The sequence below is a fragment of the Cavia porcellus genome, unplaced genomic scaffold, assembly GCF_034190915.1.
Source record: "Cavia porcellus strain 051 isolate PalLab524CR breed Dunkin Hartley unplaced genomic scaffold, mCavPor4.1 scaffold_26, whole genome shotgun sequence".
Taxonomy (NCBI): domain Eukaryota; kingdom Metazoa; phylum Chordata; class Mammalia; order Rodentia; family Caviidae; genus Cavia; species Cavia porcellus.
In genome coordinates, this window is record NW_026947509.1 from 49,040,211 (window position 1) to 49,063,029 (window position 22,819).

Here is a 22,819-nt window from a genome sequence, read left to right on the forward strand (position 1 = left end):
TTACCATCTGTGTGACCCAATTCATTCCATTTTTCCATCAAGTTTAGAAGAGCATCTGTCCTTAGTGCCAATTTGTCTCTTATACATTACCAGATCAAATTTGTTCAGGTATTTATAGTTTCTTGGGTTATTTTCTATTACCAGGTCAACTATGTATCACATAACACTAGGGACCATTGCTACTAACATTTATTTATTGGTCTGCCTGTGTGTCTGTCTTGCTCTCTCTATCTCTCCCAATACTATTCTTTAAAAAGACAGCTCCTCAAGGATTATTACGTGAACCAAGGTAATATTTCAGTTGATATTATTTCTGAAAAATACAATTCCTCTGCTTGTGACTGCTTAGAATTTGGGACAGTGGTGGAAATATCAAAGTGTATTTTCACATCTGTCTTTTCAGTAGCTCACTTCACGCCCAGGCTGAGTCCTTGAACCAGTTCCCATCGCGGTTTTGCCCTGGCCTTCTCCCTCCGTCAGCCCTAGCCAGCTCAGTGGTGCTCTCCCTACTGTCAAATCAGTCACTTCTTAGACCTCAGCTTTATAGGGTGGCAGCATTACATACAAGTTCTCGAACACTGTCTTCTCCGAGGGTTTTCTCTAGCTGTTCCTGCATGCGCTGAGCCATTTGTAGTCCATTTTGGTATTTCTTCCCGAGTTCTCTGTTCTTTAAATGCAGAAGAGGACCAAGACTGTATTACCAGGTTTCTGCACTTGTCCACTCGATAGGACCTGTCATCCACCTCTTTAGTTATGTCCTGATAAGCGAGCACATTCAGCATTTGATAAAAAATACTACCTTTTCTAAGTTCAAGTAGAAGTCTTTCATGTGTCAGAGATCTCCTTATATTTCTCTGAAGTCCAGCTTATTACCTCATTTAAAAAGTACCTCATTGAAAAGTATTTGTGTATTACACAAATAAACTACTGAATGGTTGAGTTCTATAAATATTTATCAACTTTTAATCTTACATAGGCAGATAAATTCTGCAATTTCAGAGCTTCCCATATATTTTGAACTTAATAAAATTCAAAATCTCTGATGAGGCAAAGGACTTTTAAATGTAATGCTTTTTTGAAGTGAAGTTGATGGATTACCATTTTCTTATATAGATTTCATAACAATTGAATATTCTCTCCTTGAAGCAGGGAAAGTGATTTTCAGAGAGGTTAGTTGTTTTCATCTGCCTGTTGTGGTTTGGTTTGTCCCTCTCTCTCATGGTAACCCAGCAACCAAGGTCCCTGCTTAAATAATTCCTAATCCTCTGCCCTTAACAACTTTTGATCTACTGAGTTTTAAAATATTAAATAATTTCTCTAGTCTCTGCACCTTGGTGTGAATGGACATGTTATTTCCAGCCAGTGCAGCAAAAGCAGAGGCCACCCAGAGGAATTCTGGGAAAGCATCAGGAGAGATACAAAGCCTGTGCCTCACTTCTGTCCTTGGGAAAAATGCTGAGAGTGACAGCAGCTGTCTTGCCATCAAAGCAGAAAGATCAAGACAATAACAGTATCTGGTCCTGAGATAATATAACCATGAAAACTACCGCAACACCTACACCATTCCCAGACTTTTGTTATGTTGAAGCATAACACCAAAGTATTCTTGAAGTCATCCGTCACAGGTTTTTACTTGCAGTCAAGTAACATCCTAACTAAAAGGGAACTGGGTTTACATTTCTCAGTTTTCCTTTCTTTCCTTGCGTTTTAACTGCGACTACATTATCTCAAGACACTTAGGTTTTTAAAAACAAAACACTGCAACCAATGATCTTTGCCTTGTTAACACCTCAGAGCTCTGAGGATTCTGCCAAATTTGCTTCACTCTCTCTTATGCCTTGACTGAAGGCTGAATCTCTATCAGCCTTTCGAGACCACCTTTATGGGAAGAGTGCAAAACGGTGAGGAAATGCAACCAACACTAGTAGAAGCTTCAGAGCTTCGGGAAGGATGCAGTTGCTAAACTGTAGAACTTAAATACACTGTATTGTTAATTGTTACTCATTTTCAAGTAGTAATAAACTTCAAAAGTGGTAAAATGTGTCCTTGATTTATGTGCCTCAAGCAAATATACACTGGCAGATCAATAAAGAGAACATAAAGAAAAGAAGAGCTCGTCATTAGTATTTAACTTGGCAAAATACGAACACCCATTTTTTTTAATGTCTGGGTCCATCGTAGATTGGAAGTAACCCAAAGGGAAAAATGAGAGGGTGGGGCTGTCTCTGTCTGTTCTGTTTTAAAACACGCCACAGGGGTTTGGAGAAAATATAAGCAAACCCTTCTCTAACAAAGGTTTTTGGTCACTGCATCCTCCTTTAAATATTGTTTTTAATAAAGGATAGATTACTCTTGATAGCCTTAGGGGAGGTTTATTGTGACCACATTCACAAAAACACATTTTAAAGCATCTAATAACAATGTTTAGCAACCTAACTTCTTTTTAAAACTTATATAAACACCCAACCCCTAATTAGAACACATTTCTAATTATGGGGAAACCTATTTTTTCAAAAGCGATTGTCTAGAAGACGTTATGATTCTGCAGATGCTGTGCATTCCGAGTCACAGCCTCTAGATAATGTAAAAGGAAAAAAAAAAATCAAACCTAAGCCAATTCAAACAACGCTGAAATAATATAATACTAACACAACTTTTATACGTTGCCTGAAACCATTTCATTTACATGCAAAAGAAATCATTACTACTAAGAAAAAAATCCACATCTACATGAAACATTCTCTTCCAAGTTAGAATATTAATTTTTCAATCTGTTGTTTGTCCATAATTTTTTGATTATTGAAATTACATTAACATGTATCTCTGTGTGATGCTATGAATTGCTCGTGGGCATACAGGAAAACATGATTTAAAATTTTTGTTTTGTAGGTGGTCACGAAGGGAAAACTCTAATTGTAATACGTTGTAAGCTAAGTACTTAGAATTTCCTGACTGATGAACAACTTTATATTTTCTTCCTTTCTATCTTTTAATTTTTCAGATAATATATCTTATTATTTCCATCTGGAATACTATCTGGCAAATGGATCCTCTTACAATTATTCCAGTACAGTTTATGCAACACTCAGCTTTGCTGAGAGGAAATTCAGAAGAGAGCAAGAGATCAGAGAGAATTCTAGCTTCTCCCTAGGGCACTGAGGGAGTTGCTGAGAAAGGTTGTCATATGTTTTTGGATACATTTGAAGACAGCTAAGCATACTAACATTTATCATTTGTAAATGTCAAAAACAAATAAATCTAAAGGACAGAACTAAAACTTAAGATAGTATGAAATACATCTCATGAAATTCATGTTAGTTACTTTTTATTATCAAGTAATGATGTCTACTTGTAGTAATTTAATAGAAAGAGAAAATGAAGAAGTCTTTCCAAACAATTCAGTCATAGTATTTCATAAAAGAGTATATGTAGCCGGGCATGGTTGGGCAAACCCGTAACCCCAGCACTGGGGAGGCTGAGGCAGGAGGATTGCTGCCAGGTCAAGGCCAGCCTGGCCTACGTAGTGAGTTCAAAGTCAGCCTACATTACATAACAAGAAAGACAAAAAAGGAAAAAGAAAGAATAGAAAACATATATAGCTACTACTCACTAAATTATATTAATTTTGTTTATTATTTCAAAACTATATAGGGTCAAAGTCATCTCAGTTGTTAAAATGTTAAATATGTCTAAACGCATAGCTGAGCATTTATAATTAGTTAAAATCAAACTTTGTTAAGAAGGTTAACTAAACTTCTTTGTTCATCAAATGCCTTTTATAACATAAATTGCACTCTAAACGATAAAGCCATTAGAATAAAATTAAAACAGGTAGTCCTCAGCAAATTTTGGTGAATAATTTGGAGCTATATTTTGATGGGAATAAAAGACAATGATCTGTTATAAAATTAGAAACTTTATAATGAGACTTTAACTCAAATGTTTTTAACTCAGGTGTGGTACCTTTTATAATTTTCATAAATTTTATATTTGAATTTTAAGTAGCAGTTAGAAAATATGTATAAAATTAAAAATTTTTCATGTGTCTTCATTCAGTAAAACATATTGTTGAAGGGTTAAATACATAGAAATGCTATTTATTTCATAACTGGCTTTGTTTTGTTTTGGTACTGAGGCTCAAACTAGCGACCTCGTGCTTGCAAGACAGGTGCTTATGCCACTGAGCTAAATCCCCAACCCTCTTATTTCCTAATTTGTAAACGGCATAAAAGCAGAGCTAACCTACCTTTCAATAGTTGATTGGTGGCACACTGATAGTAGCAGATACTAAGCAATCATGAAAAGGAATTGTATCTATTGACCTGGCAGGTTGCCCATAATGTGCAATTCCATGAGCAAAGTAAGCTGCTGATTAATAGAACTTGGCTCCATGGCTGATCACAGGTTCCCTAACTTCTGGAAATCCATGTACGTGGGTGAATGAATATGTGAGAAAGTGGCACATACAGCTGTCTGCCCCGAATGCACTGACCATATGTTACTTTAGGATGCCAAAATTTACTTCAAAGCGTGTTAAAGAAAATAATTATAAAAAAAGAAAATAATTATTTAAAAAAAACAGGAAGAAGAAAAAGAGAAATACCTAAAATATGGCTGGTGAGCTTTCCTCAATAGGAGGATGAAATTCATCTTTATTTTGGATTTAAAAGCAAAGTATGTGAAAAAAATTGCAAAGGCAAGATACAGGGCTGGAAGATAAACTTGTATCAGTGCAGATGAGCCAAAGATATTTCATCTGAAAGGGGCTTCAGATCATAACTCAGTACACACTTGACAGCTTTTTCAAAAGCTGACGTAAAAACAATATTTCACAGTGGACTGATTTACTAATGTTCTGTACTTGTACATTTTCTGGTGTTTGTAGTAATGGTGTAATTTAGAATAATTATTATAGCTCACCATTTTTCAATTAGTGCCACAGGTACGGAAATCTGTTTATTACTCCAAATGCATAGAGAGTGTTGTTAGATTCTGATTATACATTTAACAGTCTTCTAACTCAATGAGATCAAAGTCAGTGATAGCAAATCACAACCTGTTATTTTCCGTGCAAAAGAATTAAATAGGAGACCTTCAGGGTGGATTCGTGTAAAGCAGCACTGTAAATTACCAATGATTTGTAAATTAATGTCAGAATACTTTAAATAAAAACAAAAATTATCAGTTTATATTTAAATTCAATTTCCCAGTCCATCCTGCCTTTCATACCCGCGCACTCACTAAAGAAATGCCTTCCTCCCTTCCGGCAAGATGACTTTACCTATGATGTCTGAACACAGAACGTAAATCAGAAACCTCCTCAACATTTGCCTAAAAAGCTGTTTGCACAGGTGACCCTGCGCTGTGGCCCACTTATTTTCTCCAGATAAAACGGGGTTGGGGTCTTTTCCCCTCCAAGACTTCTCTTTTCACATTTTCTTTGTTTCCTAATTTAGTTTTTTGTTTTCAGAAAAAAATTATCTTCCCTCTGCTCTATCTGCAAACAAGCATTCTCTACTGAGTCTTCAAAAGCACAACCTTCACCCCTCTGAAACATACCCTTCACTTGTTGTTTCCCCTTCCTGATTATTTTACCATCTTTTTCCTTCCCTTCACATCAAATTTTTCAAAAGATGTCAACACCTGACTGTATTTTCACGTTTCTTAGTCATTTATCCCAGTGTCTGTGTACGGAGAAACTTCGATAACTATACATCACATTTTTCACTGAGCATTACTTGGCAGTGTGAAAGCCATGCAGATTCAACTCATCCAAACTAAACACCAGCTCACTAACTCAGCAGCCCTTTCCTCTGCCAAGTCTTGGTTAATGTTTTCCCACCCTCTCAATTTCTCAAGCCAGAAACCCAGGAATAATTACTGCTTTTTCCTTTAATTCTTCCACGTCCAGTTAATCACAGCCTGGCAATCAATTTAAACTTTGAAACATCTGTTGAATCTGCTCGTTTCTCTCTGTTCATTCAAACTGCAGGTTTGCAATTCCCTGCCTACCCATTCCCAACAGATAGCCCTGTCTACCAGCCTTCCCGATAATCCTATTTAAGTTATCAGAATCTGCAGACCTCTGGAAGGCGACTTCAAGTACTCTGCTTCAGATCTAACATCTCCACTCAGCTCCGCTCCTCTCTGGTTTGCATTTTATGGTGTCTCCTCTTCTACAATCTTTCTTCTCTAGCCTTCTTTCTGTTTGGTTTCCCTCACTAACTCATCTTTAGTGAGTCTTTCCTAGTTCACATCTCATGTCTATCTAACACGGTATTATACATGTTTGGTTTCCAGCCCCTTCCTAAAATACTCATCTGACAAAACTTGGATCATGGGTAAACACAAATATGCAAGTGCCCATGCCTGTGTCTAAACAGTGATGACATGGCTGAATGAATCACCGTACCACTGGGTGCATTTCCATTTATGTCAAATGCTCTAGCACACCTGTAATCCTAGCAATTGAGAGGCTGAGGCAGGAGGATTGCTGTAAGTTAAGGCCAGCCTGCACTACACAGACTTAGTCTCAAAAAAAAAAAAAGTGTATGTGGAGGGGAGATTTTTTAATTTGCCCCCTCCATTTTAAACACAAAAAGTATAGTATGCCTGACTCTATAAATAAGGAAAAGATTTTCTTAGGCAAAACATCAAACAGCCAACAATTTTTATGTATCAGTTTAAAAATTTAAAGTCACTGTCACTATTTCAGTCAGAACCAAATAACACACAGTCCAGCAACACACGTTGCACGTACTTATCACAATTCTGTCACCTTCGCCCAATCACACACTCTACAGTACAAAACTATAGTAAAAGTAAATGCTTAGGTCATGATGTATTGCTCTGAAATTAACATGTTGTGTGAAGACAGTGTCATATCATTCATTAGAGGTAGGCTTAGGAAGCAAATTAACATGTACTGAAAGTCAATTAGTGAAGTTACTTCAAATAATCCTCTTCACCGTTAACAGCTCTTAACTGCTTACTTGGGAACTGGCTGGGTAGAGTAGAGGAACATAGCAATGGTTTTTGGCATCAGCCGTACGTGATTCCCGCTATAATTCTTCTCTGTCTTGCTAAAAGAAGTATTTTAAAAACCGTTTAGTTGCTTGAGCCATTTTCCCCTTTACAAAATGAAAATTGTGATAACTGCTTTTATATATTTGAAAATTAAACATGAATGCATGGTACTCCTAACAGATAAATATTAAGATAGTTCGAGTGTGAAAGGGTAAGAAATGGCTCAAAAGGGAAAAATAACTGGGATAGGGAAAGGAGAAAATAAAGAAGGGAATAGGACAGATATAAGTTCGTATACATATACATAAAATAGGTAAGATGATTATTCTATTAATTCAATTAGCTCTTGAAAAAGAAGAGTTAATATTCCTATGATTTGGTCATTTTTGCATGTCTCTATCTGGTAATTTAAGCACCTCTTAAACAATATATACAATAACATTCATTGTTAAATTCCTATCATCTTGTTTTTAAAGCTTGTATTTTTATTGTTTGGGTTATTTTTCTTCTTGAAGTTATTGTTTATCTCATTTTTTTGTTTTTGTTCTCTGTATTTTTTCTTTAAAATAATAAAAAAATAAGTTTCCAGCTAAATATGTGAAGCTTCTGAAACAAAGCAACACCATCCTAACAAATAATAAAAACTGATGCTTTCACTTATTCTTTGATCCATTTTTTCCTGATGTATAAAACAATTAATTTATGAATTCTGGGATTTGAACTTTAGTATTTAAAACCTCAAAGTTCAGTAAAAGAGTAGCATTGGAAACGGTTTTTCCTTTGCCCATTAAAAAGAAATTCCCTCAACAAATAAACTTTTTATGCTAAAAGGTTTTTGTTGTTGTTTTATTTTTACTCTACTAAAAGTAACTATAATTATTCCATAAATGACTCAAGCATATGGAATGCTTTGCTCTGAGCAGAGAAACAGAACGCTATTAAAATTGCATAGGCTACAAGCATTTGGAGTTTATTAGAGGTGAGTTTCCTTTTCCTTATCACTTCTTTAGTACTGTGTTACTCTGAAATTACAATGAAATTAAACCACTTGGGCTTGAGAATGGATGGTAGCTGAGAGTAAAATCCCTGTAAGGGAATTTTGTTGGTAAACCGAAGTGCTGCCTGTCAGTTAGCTCCTGCTTGCATGCATCGTGTGCAAAAATAATCGTACGTTTATGAAAGAACGATGAGTTAAGGAATGTGCTGAAGTAATAAGGGAAATCACGAAGAGAGCAATTTGAGTTAATATCTACATCACAGAAGGGGGCCGCAGTTAATTAGATTCCATTAGTTAAACAGAAAATATGAAAAAAGAAAAGGTACTTAGGGTCTAATACAATGTATGCCTCAATTATATGAGAGGATACTTTTGACTCGGTTGTAAAAATACAGCAGGTATAAAACAGAAAGTTTGACATAATTTAAAATCTCCCTGATTAAATAATGTTCATTGATGATATTAAAATTAACTTATATTTTAATAGTAATACTGGCTATAAAGCAATTGGTTTTTTCTTTGTTTGTTTTATTTGGTACCAGGGATCGAACTCATGACCTTGCTTGCCAGGCAGGTGCTTGTGCCACTGAGCTATATTCCCAGCCTATAAAGCAATTTTAAGAGGGCCTACACAATATAATTCTGAGTAGTTTTCAATTATAAGGTACACAATATTAAGAATTCTAAATGCAGACACAAATAATCTACTTTTAATTTTCTTTTCTTCCAGAAGTTTGCAATATTTGGGTGCATATATAAATACCCAGGTACATGCAATGATTTCTGGCAAATACATGTCTTTCCTTGGCTCTGTCTTGCTTATCCTATCTGTAACCTACTGAAGGTGATGAAATAAACACTGTTTTGCGAATATTCAAAGTGAATCCCTCTGCTGCTCTTACTGTGGTTACACCCAATACCAAATTTGAGTATTACAGCATTGTTTGAGGATGATGGGGCTACATACTCTTTTTCCTACAGGCCTATGATGCAAGCTAGAGGAGTCCATCAACTATTCTAGCATAACTTAACAGACAGTTAATTTTAAAATTTTATTTATCTCATGTATCCAAGTTAGTACAAGAAAGAAATTACAATTGAATAATTAAAGAAATATTTTGCGTGCACTTTTCTATTCTATGTTTCCAAAACCTACTGTACTTTCTTGATCACAGAGCATTTCAACTTGTTTTAGTTGCACTGAAGCTGCTTGATTCCAGCTGGCTAGTGTCACTGTACTGAACGAGGGCAGCCTACAGCAGGCATGGGGAAGAATCATCATGTCTTCTAACTGAGGAGAAGACTAGAAAGCGATGCCAACCTGGGGGTGCTTTAGGCAGAATCGCAGTTGTGAAGCAGTGCTCACTAAAGCAGCACTGAGCCTCTGGATCCAACATGAACACTGGAGTTTTAGTACATAATATTCAGGCACAAAGAAAAACATAGTTGTAGTTCTAAGACAATATCATAATGCTTGCTTTGAGGGTTTTTTTTTTTTTTTTTGTGGGAAGGGGAGTGAACACAAAAAATTATCTGAAGATGTTATGACCAGTTAATCTCTTAGTCACAAAGGAGTCCTTATATGACAGAGATGTCCAAGACAGAAAATAATATTTTTATAGGGCAAGAAAAAAACTTTAAAGGGCACCATTGGATATGTTACCTGCTTAGGTCACCACAGTAGGTAGATGTGGTGGGCAGAAGTAGTGAATGGCTCCCTGGATTATAGACGCTGGCGCATACCTATATTTCATTTCATCTACTCAATGAAATACTCATCTAGGTTTTGATGTCACTGATGTCTCAAATCACTGAAAAAGGGAGATAATTTGTGTGAGCCTGGAAATTCCATGAACTTCCAAATGTAGTTTGAGAAGTCAAAGGAAAAAACAATTCAAAGAAAGAAAAGTGCCTCTTGCATTATTCCTGGCTTGAAGACAGAAAGGAGTTCATGAAAAGCAATGTATATGATCACAAAACTCAGCATGGTCCTCAACAAGAAACAACAATGCAATGAGAACATCAGTCATACAACTTCAAGGAACCTGAGTCTGCCAATAATCTGAATGCACTTGGAACAGAACAGTCCAGGCAGATTTTCAGACTGGAGTTTAGCCTAGTAACACTCAGAGGAGAGATACTGGCCACACCACAGCATTATTTTGATCTATAGAAATACAAGCTTTTATTTAAGCTACCAAGTTTATGGTTGCTTACACAGGAATAGAAATCTGACATAGAAACCAATTAGTTCCTTTACCTAATCACAATTTTAAGTTTTTAGTCATTATTATGTTAGTCATCAAATGGTATAAAACCCAGGTCTGTGACGCTGAGATTTTCAACCTAGGATTGTGGGCCAAACTATGATCACAGAGATGTGAATTTACGTATCTTTACACTGGTCCCATTTACTTTAATAATTCGCTGTTATACAATTATTATTTTTCCCTAATAGAACTGAAATCACTTCACACATACACTAAATATGCTTTTAATAACTGAACATGAGGATAAGATTAAAGACATATGCTACATACAGTAATAAATTTCTTTTATAAGATACTTATTTGGCGTCATTCAGCTAATAAATGACAGAATGAGGTGTTGCTTTGGCTGCCTTAATATTTTATTGATAACTGCTGTGTCCCATCTTAGAAGGCTGCTAGGGTGATTTATTGATTCCATTTTTTTACATATATATCCTCTACTTATGTCACTTGTTCAATATGTCTCTTTCTTAGTCCTTTTGGAAAGCATGGGTAATTTCTCCTGATTAGGAATTATCTTAGTTATATTGTCCCATCTGCTGTTTTTTCTACTTTTTTCTATACTATTAAAACATCACATTTACATGTTTCCAAAGACTTTATATTTTTACTCATTGATAATTTACATGTACCCTACTTAGAAAGGAGTTGTTAGAAATTAAATGTTACAAAATAGCAATTAGCATTTCCAATACACTAAATATCCCAAATAAAAATCATCAGTAATGCTGAAGATATCATGAAACCTCTCAATTACACTTTATAAGAAAAGAATGCCAACAGTGAAATCTTGGTATAATATATACTTTGTAATTCTCTAGGTACTTTTAAAACTAGAAATATTTGTCTGAAGAAAAGAATCGAGGCTTTACGAATATCTACTACTTGCTGTTTGCTTTTAACTTTAGTAACAAACATCAGGTTGTCCATAATTAATTTCAGTAAAGTTAAAGATCATTTTGAGCTAGTGGGCTACAGGAAGCCCTAACATATTTCCAAATTAGAAATCAATAATTACAAAATGTTATAACTTCCATACCACGGAAACACATTCATAGGAAAGGGTGAAAGATACCCACAATGGTTCCTTCAACTGACTGAATTATTCTGCTTTGATCCTTAGTAAGTATAATCAACATCTTGCCAGTTTAATAAAGATTATTTTTTGACTTTGTTTTAGTACTAAAGTGAATGATATCAAAAACCTCATTTAGCTTTCAGTTATAATTAAAGGCTATACTGGTCACATATTTAGAACCAGTATGTTTGCATATAACATTAAAATTTCTAGGATATCAAAAAAGCTTTAATGAAAAGGTATGATTATTACACTATCAATGTAAAAGCTCTCCAAATATTGTTGGAATGAAATATTTTAACGAAGCAACTTGAATGCTATGCAAAATAATTAAAACACTGAACTGTGACACTTTATTATTACCTTAAAATTCCTCAGTAATTCTGATATTTTATATGTTCTGGGAAAGAATCTGGAAAAGAATTCACCTCTCAAACTTTCTTTAATTCAAAAGTAAATTTAATATACAGAATGTGATGGGCTGCGGATAGACTCATAATAAAAAGGCCATGCACTTTTATTTATTGAACGTAGGGATCATAACACACCTGCCACTCATCTAAGGTAACAATTCATGGGCGATTTCGACCTTTTGATTTGGAAGTGAGTCATGAACTAAGTTCTTTGAGGGCAAAAACAAACAAGAAAACACACAAAGAAAAACTTGTGCCATTTGTGAAAGTGGCGAAAAGAATATTGCATGTCTCTCCTGTCCCGCTCATGGCTCATACCGATAAAAATAACTGTTATGTGACTCTTAGGTAACACTGACCATTCCCTAAAAAGGCAGCACAGCCCTTAAAATGTGACAAAGTTTCATATGTTTCAACCATCTTCCCATGTGAGATACAGAGAGTTAAATTTAAAGCTAAAGTATTGTAACTACTTTATTTCATAGTGTAAAACCCTTAGAATCACTGAATTAGAGCAAGGAGCCAGACAAAAATACATGAGCAGATATCTAATTATTTTAATAATTCCTCTCACAAATTAAAAAAAAAACAACACTTAGTCTACACTTTGTATTGCTAAGTTAGTGCACAAATGCTTCAGCAACAGAACTTCGTTTATTGAGATTAATGCATGTAGCACCTTCTGGAATAAGAGACCAGAATTTTACAAAGTTTTGGTCATTTACTTGACAAAGAATCCAAAACAAAACAGAATTTAATATGCTGCTCTACCAGAATCTATATGTGCAAAGTGGAATGGGTGTGAGAAAAAAGTAATCATGGCTATAAACCTATTTATTTCTTTGTGAGATTCTTACGGAAACTATCAAAAGTAGAGAAGTATTGGTGGGGAAAGGTTTGTGAAAGTAAATACTATTTTTAAGCCTTTGAATTCTGATCAGAAAAGTAGGGAATGCTTCTAAAATACCATGTAGTATTTTCATTGTAAGTAGTATATACTAGGAGACTAAAAAGAAACAAAAACCACTCCAGTCTGTCTACCTGGAATAATTTCCAGCAGCAGCCTGTAAGGTAAATGGAGTGTGGAAAACCAATTCACAAATTGCAGGCTTGGGAAGGAATAACACTGCTTAGAAAATGAAAGTCGATCAAGATTGGAAACATTTCACCTGTTTTCGTTTAAGTCTTCAGTCTTTTTTTCTGCTGGTTTAGGAAAGAGAATACAGCACAATGGGGCATTAGGGACTATGAACTCCAAGTATTTCAAAAGAGACACAGTGATATGCTCAGGGCAATTTTTTAAGACAAAAAGAAAACTAGGCATTTGGATAACCTCCAAGTTAAGGTATGGTTTATGAAACTTTGAATAATTATTTCCAATTTTTTTGTCAATGGAATATATGCTTTAATCGACATAAAATTTTTAAAAAAGCAACTATCATGAGGCTTAAAACTAGAAAATAACTTGCAATCTCATTAGATTAGTCCCCTACTTCCAGTGCAGTGTGTTCTCATCACAGAAGAGGCAAGTATTGAAACCTTAACGATGTGAACACAGCTACTTGCCATGCTCCTTTTTTCACGGAATTAGTGTCAAAAGACCCTTTATGGTGGCAAAGACTTTTCCAAAGCACTCAGGCTAAAATCCTTCATGTAAGTTCCTAACTACCTTAAGAAACAGTTCCTGACAAGTCAATTAATCCTCCCAAGTGAGTACAACTGAAGAACAGATGCCTTCAATTCAAACAGGTATTAAAGATATCTGGCGCTTTCTAAAAGAAACTATTAGCCATCAGTTATTTACTTTTTCCAAAATACTGCACAGAGAAGTTGGGCACAAAATTCAAGGGATTAAAATCTGAGAAAATTTGGAATGTTTTGTGTCATCATTAATCTACTAGCTTAATGCCCTACTGGTGTATAAAATACTAATAGGATAAAATTTTGTGAAATGTTTAAAAGAGATTATGTCAGTATTTCACTTTACCACTAGAGAACATAAGTTACAAGACAATGCTTGCTGCTTATCTTATTTAATTCTCACCCCAATCTTAGGAGGTATAAAAATCCCTTAAGTGAACCTTTTTTTCTTTTTCTTCTTTCTTTCTTTCTTTCTTTCTTTTTTTTTTTTCCAGCAGAAACAAACTCAAGACCTTGCACTTCCAGGTGGGTGCTGTGTTGCTAAACTATATCCCCAGTCACAAAATCCCATTTAAAACATTTGCCATCATTATCTTCAATTTACAGATGAGACGCACAGCAGAACCAATATCTGAACCCATGCTTCCACATTCAAGAGCCCTGATAATTTACCTGTACAATTGGTTACAAGTTATCTTCTTAGGAACTTTGGGCTATACTGTGTACACTACTACTGGCCGTGGATATCAATGATAACAGGGCTCATCAGAACTGGCTCTGTGAGTCTGAGATTACAGAACCTGGGCATCTAGTAAGACAATGAACTCTAACGCCACTTTTATTTAATTTTCAGAAATTAATGACATACTTCAGTGGCCAGCTTTATGATTCTCAAGGAAAAGAGAGAAAATTACTCCCTTTCCCTCACAAAGTCCATCAGAAGGATAGAGAAACACATCAAAGCTCTCTGGGCAATCTTGAGAAACCTCCCTCCAGCGCCAGGAAGACGTTCTCTCATTTGCAAGGGCTGAGACTCCCTCATACATAGAAAACTAATATGATAACATTTATTGAGTGATTTCTATGAGCAAGACACTACTTTAAGGATACATTCAATATTTCAAACCAATTTAAGAATTACAGGGTATTAATAGTATCCTTCTGCACTGTTATAAATCATATCCAGATGTTTCTCCAAAGCTCGTGCAGCCACAGGTGGCACTTTTACAGAGGTAGCTGGATTTAGGATGTGTGACACTGAGGTTGATTCATGGTGCAATGCTAGAATCAAGGGCTTTAGGATTCAGGGTGTGAGCGGTACCCTCCCTAAGCCTGGTAAAGTATAAGAGATAGAGGGAGCTGTGGTTGTCCCTTGGTTGCTTTGCTGCATTCTAGGGTCCATGAGCCGTTTCTCTGCAATGCCCATCTGCCATGTGCCACCCTGCCTTGGAGCCAACCAATTATGGACTGAATTCTCTACAGACTGTGAACTAAATAAGCCTTTGCCCCATTTAGCTTTACATGTTAGGTATTTTGTATCAGCAATGAGAAAAGTGACTAAAATGTATACCACACCCCAAAGGGAGGCACAGATAATTTAGGGCACTCACCCTCCATCTACCTGAAATGGTAGAGCTTGACTCTGAACTAGAAATCATGATTCCAAAGACTGCACATTTCACTGCATTCTATAATCTTTCTTGCTAATCAACTGAGATAACAACAAAGATCATCAAAACCGACATGAAAACATCCTTCAAAGCGATGCAAACAATGACTCAAAGAAGAAAGCAATTTTTATGAATTTAAGAAAAATCCAAGATAAATGAGACTTCTGTTCTCTTCTCTCCCTCTCCTTTTCTGTTGGTACTACTCTCCCTCTTTGATTTTCAAAAATTCACCTTGCTCACCACTAGTGTTGATTGTGCCCCCATGTCAAAGTGCCACTGTTGTTTGAATAATTCACACTAGTACGTATTTAATTTGAGGAATTTAAGGTCTCTATTTTCATTGTTGAAAACAATTTAGTAAGGTAACATTCATTAGTTCACAATTTAAAAAATATTTAAAAGCAATAGAAGTGAATGTAAAACAAATACTACATCTAAATTCAGTAACACAGATGAATCTCATGAATATAATATTTAGCAAAAGAAGCCAGATGTATAGATTTATACTATATGACTGAATTTATACAAAGTGAAAAAAGTGTTAGAATTCAGGACAGTCGTTACAGCCCCACCCCTTCAAGGTATCAAGGAACTTCTGGGAATCTATTGCCCTTTTGACTTTTGATCTGGCTGATGGTTATACAGATGTTTCATTCTAAGGAAATTCACTGTACTTGGTACTAGTTTTGTGCATTTTAATGTCATTTTTCAATATAGAAGTTTGTATTCAAAGGCCTTGCTCTATTCAAAATTCTCATCTGCTAATTGTGTTTTCTCATTACTTCATCTCAAAAAGATACAATTAATTTGTCTGATAACATTAATAATATTTCCATATGTCATTACAAAGTTATTGTTTTCCTACTTAGGAAATGTTTGAAAAGATGTTTTAAAAGTCAGGCTTATTGAAGAACTTTATAGATAGTTAAATTCAAACTTTATGTAATTTATACATAGTGAAATATAATGTTTTATAGTTTTTCACAAGACCTTATATTTGGGCACCATGATCATGATGGAGACACAGAATATTCCATTACTCTTCTAAATCCCTTCTCACTTCTCTAATCAACCTCATCTCCCAAATGTCAGATTCTGGTAAAAGGGATTGGTATTCCATCCCACGGCTTTGTCTTTCCCAGAATCCCATGCAAATGGAGTCATATAATATGTATTCTTTACAAGCTGGCTTCCTGTAATTTGCATAATGTATTGAGATCCATCCATGTTATGCACAGCAGAAGTTAATTCCTTTATTACTCAATGGTGTTACCATGCATGGACATGCCAAAATTTAAGAACATCTAAGTATATTCCAGTTTTTGGTGATTATGATTAAATATTCATGTATAGGTTTTCTTTTAACATAAAAACATATTTTGTTCTTATTTATAATTCCAAGCTATACTTTTACCTGCAGAGAATATTTTCTTACCTTTCTTAGAATAACCTTTATTTTACAGTAATTCTCCTACTTGGAGAATATATTAATCACATCAAAATAATGTAAAATCAGAATTGAATTCAAATTATTTAAGAAATATAAACATAGACCAATTTGCAAATTTTTTCCTTAAAATACTTTTTTTTTACCATGTAGAGAATTAAGACTGAAAATATTCTATAATGTTCTAGATTCATGATTTGAAATGTTCAAATTGTACTAAGTTAAACAATAAATGGCAGTAGTAATTAGAACTCTGAAATCGTAATGAATGAGGAACAACAGTTAACACTGGTGGCTTAAGAAGCCAAGTGTTTTCGTGTCTGTCGTAACTCTCTAATTTACTGTAACTTCGATTCAGCTGGTTAGTATCTTTTGTCCACGACAGGTGGGAAGGGACTTGAGTGGTCAAATGGAAACATGATAGATGTTACCTAGCGTGCTGTGGTAAAGTGGAATGGCCCGTCCATGGGTAGTAAATGCAGTCATGAATAGTGGGACCGTTACACCTGCAGGCAATTACAGAACAGAAAACATCATTCCGCATCCACTGTGCCATGCACACACATGCACCAGTGCTCACACATGGAGTCTCGGAGGAAGGATACGGAAAGCAAGCACACCAAGTACCTATCCATCAGGCCAATGCAGTCTTCAATACTTGAGCCTATGCACCTGCAGAAGATGCAGATTTTTTAAAAAATGCATGGAAAGAAAAATTAGCTCTGAAAAGAATCAGTGCAATAAATAATGCCTTGTTAAATTCTTAATTTCCATTACCAGAGACTTTGGACACCATGAATTTAAAGCCAGGGAGAAGATCACTGCTTGATAAATACAACAGAAATGAATAGCAATTACCACCCACATGGAATGCCTAGGAACATGTCCATGGTAATGGAAATTCTGCACAGGTTTTGTCGCTGACATCCCAACAGAGGTCATTTCATTGAATTTCAATTCATTTACATCTTTCATGATTATACATTTGACGAATAACTTGATAGTTCAATGACTGCAATGGTTTTCACACACATGATTTCCTCTAAAAGCCTGTAAAGACCAAAATCAATTAAAAAGAAAACATGAACAATTCCATATGATATAATAACCTGATGGTTAACGGTTATTAAAGGTTGCCTTGGGTAGAAAATGAGTTAAAGTGCTTTAATGCTATTACCATGAATACTTTACATAAGCAAGTCATTTTAATCTTTCATTATGACTTCTTTAAAACATTTGTATTTAAACATGAATTTATTTACACAGCAAATTACTGATTTTATCATATGACAGTTTATGTTGATGGTCTCTTAAAATAGCAGTATCTCAACATGAAAAGCAAAAACAGATTTTTAAGCTGCTATTACATTTAGTTCAAACAATAATAAATAAATAAAAACAGTAAATGGATAAACAGAAATGTAGGTAACTAAATGTAGGTAATCTACTGAGATAAACATTTAAGTGAATTTATATAAGTACATATAATTCTAATATGTGGTCTCTAGAATTTCATTTTAAGCTGTTACAGATATACTATTTTTCTATCTTCTAAACTTCTAGAATTATTTTTATTTCTCCCTTTTCCATCCAAATTAAATAGTTATAGGAAATTATTCAGATTTTTCCTACACAGCTTATTCAGCTATGTTATATAGAACCTGACTATGGTATATTGTAGACATGGATTTCCAAACACTTAGTTTTCAAAATTGAAAAATAAGTTGAATTAATCATAAATATAATGATATAAAAATGTGCCTATGTAAAAAGCTAGTCCACACTTTATATCATTAACTGACTCCAGACACTAGCAAACTAATATACTTACCTAAAATAACAATTACGTCACTATACTCGCTTCAATAATATCTATGTAACATTCCTACTAGCTGGAGAATTGGTTTGCTTGTGTTTTTGTTTGGAGGATTTTTTTTTTTTGAGTAGTAAATTTCAACTTACAGAAATACATCTGCAACAAAGGTCTTTAAAAACAAGCAAACAGGAAATAAGTGCAGTACCTCCCACTGAATCGATACCACACACATAAACAAAAGCTTTGTAAAAATGAAAAATCAACTACTGAAAAGTTTCCCAATTGTTTTATCTGACTTTTTCCTATTCTATTCTGAAGAACATTATGTTTTTCTATTAGTTCTTCACACTTTCGAAGACAGTTTTGCATATTTCTAAGTGAGAATCTGAAAAGGTATGGTTAATTTGCAACATTTAGAATAACCTATGAAAAACAACAAAAAAAAGATAATCATGAAATTCAACTGGAAGCAAAATGAATAATAAATGCTCTTCACCCACTTAAAAAAATAGCCATGTTACAGGCTTATTAAAATTATCCTATTCTTCTAGGAGATGCAGGGAAAAGACAGACACATTGATATTTTCCCCAGTTTCACTGTGCTCATAATATGAAGGAGACAGATGCATAAGTCTATGTGTGTTTATAATGTGGTAAGTGTATAAGGCACAAGAAAAAAGTGCTTTAGGGGAATAAAGAATCCGCCCACTTCCTCTTTCTCTTTCAGTCATCTTCCTCTTTCTGGGGGTGTCAGAAAGCTGATGTTTGGGGTGGTGAGACAGAATTGGTAACATAGTGGTCCCAGCAGGTAATGAACAGCACAAGCAAAATCAGGGATCTACAGAAATTCACAGTGTGTTTGAACAATCGGAAGCAGTTCTAGACAGGTGCAGGGCAAAATTTGAGACAACAGAAAAAATAAGATTGAAGGTTAGACAGGAGTCAGTTTGCAGGGATTACGTAGTTATTAAAAAGCTTAAAGGAAAACTACTGTATGGTTTTAAAGAAGTCACAAACTACCACATTGGAATGGTAAGTAGATCTCTTCGCCACGTGGATGTTAGGCAGGGGGAAGCCAAGCTGACAGCTTTGGCATGAAGAGTATCTCAGCACAAGTAAGAGGTCGTGGACTGAACCAGTGGAGTGGCATCAGGGATGCCATCCAAGGCACAAATTCAAGAAATGCTTTTAAAGATACAGACAGGAAACAGTGAGGTTTATAGCTGATTGATAATGGAAATAAAAAGATAAAAATCGTAAGGATGCTTTAGATTTCTGACTTTAAAAACGGTATCAGTAGTAAAAAATCTGAGAGGAGGATCATGAGTCTTCCGTGATAAAGAGGAGATTTGGGGGCTTTGAGTTTTGCATCATCATTCAGTGTTACATAAATTACACAGAAATGTTCCTCAGCAGGTGGAAGGGTGGTTCTGGGGCTATAACGGGAAAGAAGATAAAAATATTATGATCCACTTTGAAACAGTGCATAGGATAAAGTTGAAATGACATACATGGATAGATGGATGAAGGAACATACATACAAGGAGAAAAGCAGAAACCAAAGATTTGAATTAAAAACAAACTCCAATAGCCTTTGACATAAGATACAATTTTGTGATCATAAAATGGGGAAAAACAATTAACATGAATTGTATACACTGTACTTTAAACCAAATCCAAAACGAACTTCAAGAAAGAAAAGGTGGTTATTTGCATAAAGTTCAGAGGAATCTAGTAAAATAAAAAGACTAGAGTTTCATTTGTCATTGTCAAGGTCTCTAGGACTTGGGTTGTTTTACATTGAAAAACGAATTGAAAGACAACAGCTGAAAAAGGAAACGGGGACGGGGCCTGAGGGAGGAGGATGTGGTTTTAAAACAGGTGGTTGAGGAGAAGTGTAGACTATTAGGGATGTAAACATATTTGTAACAGAAGATGAAAGAAACACACTGAAGACCAAGGAAAGTGAGGATACCACAGAAGCAAAACACCCTTTCAGAGCATAAAGAACTGTGTATTTTAATGGGGCATAGCGTGTTTCAGCTTTTCACACTTTCTCTAACTAAGGCACTAATCATCACAGATAACATATTATTTCAGTAAGACCAAAAGACATTAAACTTTTGAAGACCCCAAATCGCTCAAGGGACTGAAATAGGATATAGAATTAAAAAAAAAAAAACTCAAAAATAAATCAGTGTTCCAAAGTAGAATATTTACAGAAAGGTCAGGAAAAAAAAGTATGTCTTACATACTTTTAAAGAATACTGGAACTCTGAATATTGAGCGATGTTTTCATGTACTTTATGAAACACAAGAACCTTTATATAATTATATACCATAACACACACAGTTTAGATGTCTGGGGGATATCTTCAAATTTTTAAATAAATATAAAGTTAATTTGTTTTCAATTTAAAGGTTATAGACTTAATTCAATAAGCAGTATTTATTTTCCTTTATCCATCAATGAATACATTTTCATTATATAAATTTAAAAAGTAAAAAAAAAAACTATTCATAAAGGTTAAAACTTATGTGAAATTATCATTCTAATGAGGAAGACACGCCATTTAAAAATTTGAGATTTTTAAAGTGCCCTGCAAAATGCACATAACCATGTATGTTTAACAAGCATATTTGGCTTGAAATAAAATCAAAATGAAATTAACATTAAAGCAGTAAGTAATGACTCTAAGTGATGTCATTAAAAAATTATAATCTTGGCTTTCACTTCTACTTGATTACATAACAAATTGAGTTTACAAGGTCTTTTAAAATTCAAATATTGCTATATACAAATATGGACATCATTCCTAAATTTTTAATTCTTGCTCAGAGCTTCAAAATATAGTATGGGAGGTTTTGCTCTGTAATAGATATAAATTGAAAAGCAAAAGTTCCCTGGATTGTGAGCTCCTAGTGGGCAAAAGTTCTGACTTGTGCATTTCTAAGGTGACTGTCACTTTCTGATGCAGAATAAGTATCCAGTGTAACAAAGTTAAAGAATTAATGAAATAAAAAATGCAGTAAAAATATGTCCTCCTGAGATAGCAAGAAGAAAAAATGTTACTTTTTTTCCCCCTCAAGGGATACTGTTAAGAATCTCCTGATAGAGACAAAATGAATAGTCTATTTAAAAAGTATCTGAAGAACTTATTAGAACCAATATAGTTAATGCACTTTTAGGGTAGTAAGAGTGCTTTTAAGGTATTATGTGGATAATTTTATTTTCGGAAAAATCATTATACAGTATTCAAAGTAAAGGCTCTACTTCTAAAAAGTGTAATTGAAGGACTATTTCCATTAACTTGGTTCTCTGATTATCTGACATAATATTGGCATATAAAAGAAAAGCCGCTTTCCCAAGTGGAGCTGGCCTGGTGAGCTCACTCTTAGTGACGCTCGGTTATTGGAAGTGCCTAAGAATAAAAACAGTCCCTCAGTCCATCAGCCCCAAAGCTCCTGTGACTTGCATGGAAAGATCATATTTCTGCACGCTCACCGAACAGAAGGTACAAATAAAATCTCAAAGCAGGTCTACTCTGCAGCAATATGGTGCAAAGACAAATAGAAAACAGTTTTCACTCTTGGGGAATTCCATATTCTAACACGGGGCTAGAAGCAAAGCATTTTTATGAAGTGAAAAAAACCTGAAAACTATGGAGGTTATTTGAAAAACAAACAAAAAAGCAAAACAAAACAAAACGAAAGGACAGTGGGAGGCTCAGTGAAACTATCAAAAGTCCTCAAAACTAAGTCAGTCCTTAGCCAATACATCTCCTTGGAAAACACTGGGCAATTCAATATGCAACCTTGGGGAGTGCAAAATTCAAATGTGGGAGTATAATATCTGAATTCTCCCTCACCGTGATTTCTCAATCACGTTGCTAGCAGCATCTTCTTGCTATTTATTTGGAGTTTCCGTGTGATCTGGAGAGAACTGTTCCCTGCTAAACCTCCATCTTCCCTTTTGCCTGAGGACCAAATTTTGTTACTATGGTAATTTGATCCCTCTCCATTGCTCCCTACGTCTCTGTCCTTCACTGTGTATGTTTTCTTTATTATATAATCATGATTTAGAAGGGCAGACACGCCAGCCGCCCTCCCAGACTACGGCTGTGCCATCTCACTTTCATTTCCCTGATGGCTTCCTTGTAATTAGATTTGCAAAAACAGCAAAAGGTCTCATTTTGAATGGCAACAGCTGTTGACATCAACATTATATTGAATAATTTACTGGTTTAATTTTAGTTGCAAAACGATAAAACCCTCTCGTGGATGATTTCAGCAGGAAAACTTTTCTTTCTGTTGCTGACTCCTTCTTCTGGTCCAAGCAGTACTAGTTTTTTTTTGTTTGTTTGTTTGTTTGTTTTGTTTTTTCTCCATGAAACAGTTTCAGCTCAAGTATGCCAAAAACTCACAAGGAGAGAAGTTTATGAATTCTAGTTTCCTTGAAGC

At 34.8% G+C, this 22,819-nt stretch overlaps 1 protein-coding gene across 5 annotated transcripts in view; it reads right to left on the reverse strand.

Annotated features, from left to right (window-relative positions):
- The window catches only part of Erbb4 (erb-b2 receptor tyrosine kinase 4), a 1,018,041-nt gene that overhangs the window by 219,015 nt on the left and 776,207 nt on the right, over nucleotides 1–22,819 (reverse strand). For 2 of the 5 annotated variants that reach the window (XM_063237441.1, XM_063237439.1), the window contains exon 16: nucleotides 16,974–17,048. The exons of 1 other annotated variant lie outside the window; for it this stretch is intronic. In XM_063237441.1, coding sequence (XP_063093511.1) covers nucleotides 16,974–17,048 — 75 coding nt within the window. Of the gene's footprint in view, nucleotides 1–16,973; nucleotides 17,049–17,169; nucleotides 17,215–22,819 lie in introns of all 5 variants that reach the window. 2 more of the 5 variants (XM_063237443.1, XM_063237440.1) reach the window with 1 other exon arrangement.